This window comes from Poecilia latipinna, unplaced genomic scaffold (assembly GCF_001443285.1).
Source record: "Poecilia latipinna isolate Pla-1442-1.1 unplaced genomic scaffold, P_latipinna-1.0 Scaffold3424, whole genome shotgun sequence".
Taxonomy (NCBI): domain Eukaryota; kingdom Metazoa; phylum Chordata; class Actinopteri; order Cyprinodontiformes; family Poeciliidae; genus Poecilia; species Poecilia latipinna.
Window position 1 is genome coordinate 24,162 of NW_015116040.1, and position 6,972 is coordinate 31,133.

The 6,972-nt window shown below is 35.7% G+C and overlaps 2 protein-coding genes across 4 annotated transcripts in view; one reads left to right on the top strand and one right to left on the bottom strand.

Moving 5' to 3' along the window:
• Nucleotides 1–3,458, top strand: part of LOC106940933 (protein lunapark-B-like) — a 24,302-nt gene extending 20,844 nt beyond the window's left edge. For all 3 annotated transcript variants that reach the window (XM_015023822.1, XM_015023824.1, XM_015023823.1), the window contains exon 15: nucleotides 1,228–3,458. In XM_015023822.1, coding sequence (XP_014879308.1) covers nucleotides 1,228–1,382 — 155 coding nt within the window. In that variant the 3' untranslated portion in view covers nucleotides 1,383–3,458. The remainder of the gene's footprint in view (nucleotides 1–1,227) is intronic.
• A 1,092-nt stretch (nucleotides 3,459–4,550) lies between these two features.
• chrna1 (cholinergic receptor, nicotinic, alpha 1 (muscle)) overlaps nucleotides 4,551–6,972 on the bottom strand; it is a 16,650-nt gene continuing 14,228 nt past the window's right edge. The window contains 2 exon segments of the mRNA XM_015023825.1: nucleotides 4,551–4,779; nucleotides 5,962–6,086. Coding sequence (XP_014879311.1) covers nucleotides 4,651–4,779; nucleotides 5,962–6,086 — 254 coding nt within the window. The 3' untranslated portion in view covers nucleotides 4,551–4,650.

The window sequence follows — 6,972 nt, forward strand, 5'->3', positions numbered from 1 at the left end:
CCTCCTTTTCTATGGTCTGCCCTCCTTTTCCCCACATGGGGTCCACCTAGGCATGCTGGCAGAGATGTAAATTATGGCATAAAAACAGAGAATCCTACGCTGAACAGTGAAAAATGAACACATGATGATGTGAAACTTGATGATTAGGCGGCGCAGCAGGTGATGAGTGAAGATTACTGAGCATCAATAAACGATAAAATAAATCTAGAAACAGGAAAGAAACTAAAGTGGACATAGCAATAAACCAGAAGAGGATAATACTAATCAAAGGAAACTAAATGGAAATGAATGAAGAACAAAATGCAAGAATAAACTAAGAAACTAAAGTAAATACAGAGGAATAAACTGGTATGGCAAGACCTTTCGATCAATAATTAATACAGAGGACTGTATGGCAAGAATAAACACTATTTCCAGATAAAAGGTAAAATAATATTGATGAAGTGCCATGGGTTTGTTGAGACCACATCTAGTACTGAGAATAAATATAACTTACAGACAATAACAGTAAAGAACTGATCACTTATTTATGCTTTAATTAGATTTGATATATTTATTTCTTCAATATTATTTTTCATGTCATTATTAATGTCATGAGGCTGATGACTCCATGACACTTTCAATTTGACTCATTAGGATTTGATTAAGAACCAGATTTGTTTTTCGCAATTTCTGTCCAGTAAAACTATTAATCTATAAATCAATAGACAGGTCTATATAAAGATATAATCCATGTTTCTGTCTCATATTTGTATGGCATTAAAAGGACTGGAACTGTTGTTTTTCCACTGAAAAACAAAAGTGGGGGGCGGTGAGAGACCTGGATAAAGGCTAGGGGGCGCTGGCCCGAAAAAGGTTGAGAAACACTGTTCTAATTAAAGTTTTGCAAACCTTTTTTTTACTTTTTTCAGTACTAACAACATTTTGGTATTTGATTTGTGAATCTTATTTTATGAAAATATTAATTATGGAACAACTCCTATGTCTTCATTTATCAAATGTGTAAAAGTAATGAAACGTTTCTGCTGTGTTGTGACACTTTTTTCTTGCATTTTATTTAATCATTTTGGACAGAGAGCAGCTGGTTTGGATGAAGGGTGGTTTGGGCACACTCTTCATCACTTCCTGTTCACCTTTTGCCAACAGGAAACAAAAAAAACATTCTCATGATGACTAACAGGAAAACAATTAGTTTGTTTCATCTTACTCAGTACATCTTCTCCACAGCTGAGGAAGACCTGGGTCTGGATGACAGGGACTCTGAGGAAGAGAAGGAGAACGTACCGGAGGAGAATCGGCAGGAGGAGAAGGATGATGAAGCAATTAAAGAAGAGGAGAAGGAACTAGACCAGAGCCAGAATGAAGAACATCCGGCAACCTAAAGAGCGTCGAGATGAACCAGATGAAAAGCAGCCATGACAGATGGCTTCCATGGCAACACAACACTGAAGAGCACGCTTTGTTCCAACAGGATTGGCTAAAATAACCCGGGTTTGGTGGTAATGTGATTTTGGGTTTACTACATGGGTGGAAGGTGAAGATTCAGGATGATTATTGATCCTGTCAGTGATGCTTTCTGGGAAATCAAACCTTCGTCTTTCATTTAGGATATTTGAAGATTTCCACAATAAAATCATTTTAGGTTTAAAGTTGTAGAATACTGAAGAGTATTCTCTTCTGGTTCTGACCCATAAGTTTTAACGATCCACACAGGATTTGATCTCAAACCTGTTATGATGCAGTTTATCACAACTCATTTAGTCTATTTAATGAAACTTTTAGGTTTAGTGAACTGCAGTGACTCCATGTGGAAAGTTAAGGCCATTAACATTAATACATCCACTATTTAGGATTATGTTTAAGACAAATGCATGCCTTTGATTTAATTCTGCTGAAATAACTTATTTTCTACATTATTTCATAATAAAATGAGCTATAGAATATTTTTTAAATGTTTCTCAACTTGGTTTAGGAGGGAACTTTTAGGATCCTCTTACTTCACCGTGAGGGTCAAATGAATTTTATTATTGTTTTCGAGTCAACCTAAACATATTTTTTTATTTTATAGATATATCTCAGAAATTAGAACATTGTCAGGAAACTGGACGTTCATTTCAGAGACTTAAATTCTTATGGATTCATTAAACGTGGAGAGAAATTTTTCAACCATTGTAATTTTTTATGATAAAAACTCTTAAGTGCAGTGTCTCAAAGAGTTAGAATATCACATAAGATCATTTAAAAAAATATTTAAACAGGAATATCCGGATTCTGAAAAGTTCCCCTAAGGTCCCACCAGCTTTTCGATCTTGACTTTGACTGGACTGTTGGACCACAATGCCTCTCTTCTGTTTCATACTGCTGTGTTTTGTTGTGTTGACCCAGTTCTGGCCCTGTTCAGACTGGTTGTCTTGCGTCTGAGTCCAAAACCCTTCGATATGAAGATGAGCTCCAAAATGAATTTCCTCTAACAATTCTAAGGTAATTGCTGATTTCTCTCCTCATAGGCCTTGACACAAACCTCCGTTCAAGAGCAGAAAACACTCAAAATCCATATTCTTAAAGCAATTCTCCCATTAATTATCAGTTAATCAATTAGGACGTCATGGCTAATTGAAGTCCTTTCTCTCTGGCACCTTGTGGAAGCACCAGAGTTTGTAGTCAAGCTTTTATTTGTCATACAGGTTTTTTTTTTTCTTCAGTTTGGCTTCGATATTCATTTCACTCTTCAATTCTGTGTTGATGTTTTTTGACTTTAACACATTTCTACAGGTGTTTAGAAATTTTAGAAACTTGTAAATTATTTTATGATGTTTTAATACACAAAACTGAAAGAGGGTGTACTGTGATTGTATATATTTAGAGAAAGTTGTTGGATTTTAGTTCAGAAACTCCGTAAAGGTGGCATTTTATGAGCTGTGGTAATGAAATCGAACCTCTTTGTGCTTGCAGAACTTTCATATTTATGCTCATTCAGAGGACAATTTGCCAAATGTTTTGTTTTTCTGTATTGTGTTAATTTATTTGTGTTATATTTTTGTTTATATTTCCAGTCTGCGTTTACTGTGCTGGTCCTAACCGTTTCAAAGAGCAGCTTGCCATTGTGACTGTTTACTGCTGTTTTTAAACCCAAACCTCCCGTTTACCATTTGTTACAGTTTGCAGTTTAACTTCATCATTCGAATGTTTCTAAGAGACTACTTCATGAATTTTAGCTTCGCTATTTGCAGAAAGTCATTGTTACTTCATTGATTTTTTTTCTAAACCTGAATAGGGATTTCTGAAAACTTTGCAATATTCCTTCATTTTACGTACCCTCGCTGATTGATAAGTGATTCCCTGAATGCTCCCATTAGGAAAGAGCTTTTTTAGTAAAATGCACATTAGCAGGAGAAGCTTTAAATTAAACGCTGTTACTGAGTAAATTATAACTTTAATAAAGCTCTTTACTGTATATTTCAGTTACTTTTGCTTGGTTAATTTATTGATGCATTTTTTATTGCAAATCCAAAACATTTTCAGCAGAAGAGAAAATTTTTTATATATATATATATATATATATATATATATATATATGTCTCCATAGATCCAGTGTTTTTCATCTGTTTTGATTTGGCTAAATGAAACAATTTGCTACATTTTGAATAAATTTGTGGTTAAAACAAAAGAAAAGTGTCAGTGTTACTAATGGCACTACAAAACACAAAATATTAAGTTTGACATTTATTTCCACATCTACATAATATATGATTCAGAGTACCCTGTTCCAGTGGTTCCTTTGCCTAAGAAAACTTCCAAAATTAAAATTAAAGTTTTTTTTTTCTTCTTTATTGAACTAGGTAAACCCCATTGAGATCTAGATCTCATTTACACTAGAAAGAGAAACAAGACAAACTGTATTTCCAGTGAAAGTGCAATGTTAATTTGAGCTGAACTTTTCAGCTGAGAACTGCTGAAGGTAAAGTCTGCAAAAGAAAACTTGGCTGAAACATTAGGGGTAAAAACGTCAGCCGATTTGCTTAAAAATCAAAACCGTTGACTGAAAACAAATGAACAACCAAATTTTAGCACAAAAACATTCGACATGGTTAATATTGGTAGAAATATGATAGTATAGGTTTCAGATAACTAACTTTTTCTCCTTAATATTAAATAAGGTTGTAATTACATGTAACAGCATACACAAAAAAGTAAATCATAAGTCAGGCAAAACCAATAAATAAAACTTCCTGGGTAGGAAATATTTTGCCTGCATCATTAGATTATGAGAACACAATATTCCGTCAAAAAAAAAACTAGAAATAATTATACACATCAGAGTAATGATACACCCTGCATTACCAATAAAGTTACAATAATAATCTAGTAAAATCCATTCATGTCAAAAATTGTATGTATTTATGAATTCAGAGTTAACTTGCTGCTGAAGTTTCATCCGTCTTAGTAAAAACACAAACCCTCAAATGTGACTCAAGACTCAGGGCTCTCTGTAGCGTTTTAGCTATCAGCTCAGCCTTTTTGTGCCAGAAATGCCACACAGATCACGTCAACATCACAACCTCAAAAGGGTCCATAAATTAACCATTCTGATCCCTCTCAAAGCACGACTTCTAATTTTATTGTACACATCCTCCTTTGTGGGCTAGGTTTTCATAGCATGTTGAGCTCTATTAGTCTCCCAGCGAAGACGGCAAGCGTTCCGATGATACACACGGCCATGAAGACACACAGCAGGATATGATCCAAAACCATCGCCACGAACTTCCATTCTTCTGCTGCCTACAATGAAATGAGAAAACGTCTGTCTTTGGGTTTAGGTGTCTTCAAACTTGGCAACATTAAGAAGGAGCAGTTGTCTTTTAGGTGGCAGAAACTGGAATGGAAAACTGGTTTGCAAATTATTAAAACTGTATTTCACAATAATAAATGTATTATGTTTTTATTTTAGAGCTATGCTACTCTAGCATACCTGGGGTTAATTACCAGCTTTCACCCTTTCTCTTATTAAGGTTTAACAACAATGTGTCTTACTCAGAAGACTACATTCCTAAAAGAACTTGATAATGTTTATTTGATTCTATAATATTCAATTCATATTCTAAATATTTTATTGATCAAGAAGAAAAGTGTTATGTTTTTTGTAACTCATACTATGAATGTTTCTTAAATGCATCACTGTAGATGGTGGTACCTATAAGACAAATTCTCTGATTTTATCAAGCATCCTTCCTTACACATTCATTTTCAGAGGCTCAAGAGCAATCCCCAGAAAACAATAGCATTCTTTATTAGTTTTTTAGTCTCTGCCTCTGATGCTGCTACCCTAACAGATGATAGCCAAAGAGATCATACTCTCTATGGCAGACTGTGAGAAGGTCTGCAGCATTTTCAGTAGTCTTTAGCACTGAAGGACCTAAGCTTCATAAAACAGCTTAGGTCTTCTCTTTTCTCTCTCGTATGCCGCTTTCCTGTTGCATCAACTATTCATTCTGTTGTCCAGGTGAAGACCGGGGTATTTCTATTCTTCCAAAGCCTCAATTTTTTTCTCCCATGACAGCAATAGGCCCGTCTCCCCTGAAATCTACCATAATCCAGTCACTGGCAATCCAGAATGTGTTATAGAGGAAGCATCTCACTGTTCTGGTGGGAAAGGTTTTGCTCACATACATTATATAGGACAGAGATAAAAAAAATATATATATATATCTGGTGTCCATTTTCTTAGGCTTAGGTTGAACTAATTTGATCCCCCTTTCACTTAATTCGTCATGGCACCGATTCAAGTCTTAGTCTGTATTTTTGTTTATAAGTAATTTAGTAGATATACTTAATAAAGTGGATAATGAGTGTTGGTGTTTTAGTCAATAATACACTAAAACAGAAATGCTTACTGACTTTTGTAAAAATTTGTATAGATTGTTCGTTGCCTAAAGCCAAAATGTTACCATCAGATGCTCTTACATTGTTAGATTCTTCATCTGATTTCATGGTTTCAGCAATGTACTTCACTCCTTCAATGGCACTCCGAACATCAGGGTTCTTCATGATGGGAGACTTATAGGTTACACTGGCTGGAGTGGGGTTACCTGTAGAGGAGAGAGGGCAGCTAGTTAGTCGATCATTTTGGTATAGGTTATAAGAACAGCGTGGATGGAAAGACTCCTGAACTAGAAGGATGAATCAGCCCTTTATTAATAGCAACAAACAAACTTCTTTAGGTGAAGCCATGAAAAATCAGAATGATAACAAGACTTGAGAGAAATTAGATTTTTATCCAATAAAAGATTGACCCATCTCTCAGGTTCTGCCATGTCTTTGCAGTGTTTTTTCCACAGTGATTCTTAAAGACTTAACTTTGTGTGCTATAGACAGCTACTTTTTTCTTTAACCTCAGACATCTTTTGTGGTTCTCAGCTCATCTACATTTCTTTCCATCTTAACGCTATACCACCTGTCTACTCTCAGCCCCCCCCCGTATGACCAAACTTCTCACCCTATCTATGAAGGCCCCGAAATACTTCATGCGAAGTTCTGAAATTGGTTATTGTTGACATAGACACAGGCCCGGTGGCATGGGCGGGCATTGGGGGGCATTTCCCACCCACGGAGTCAGACGTGCCCCCCGTGGACTGTAAGCTATTTGTTGTTTTTACCTTAAAGTGGCCAAATCTCTGTTATTCCTATATTGATTTAATACAGTAGGGGCTTCCGCACTTCCCATATCTGTGTCTTCTGTCACTTTTTTCAGCAGTTAAAACTGTTTAATCTGCTGTTAACAAGTTGTAACATGTTTTTCGAGGAGCCTTGCAACATGAGTGCTAGACGCTCACGCTGGGTTTACATGTTACATTGAGTAACTTTTTTGGAATATTTCTTTTACTTGAGTAATATTATTATTGCTATACTCATTTTGCCCCCTTGCCACTCCAAAATAAGCCGATGTCCCCCCTGTTTAACTCGTCTGGAGGCGGG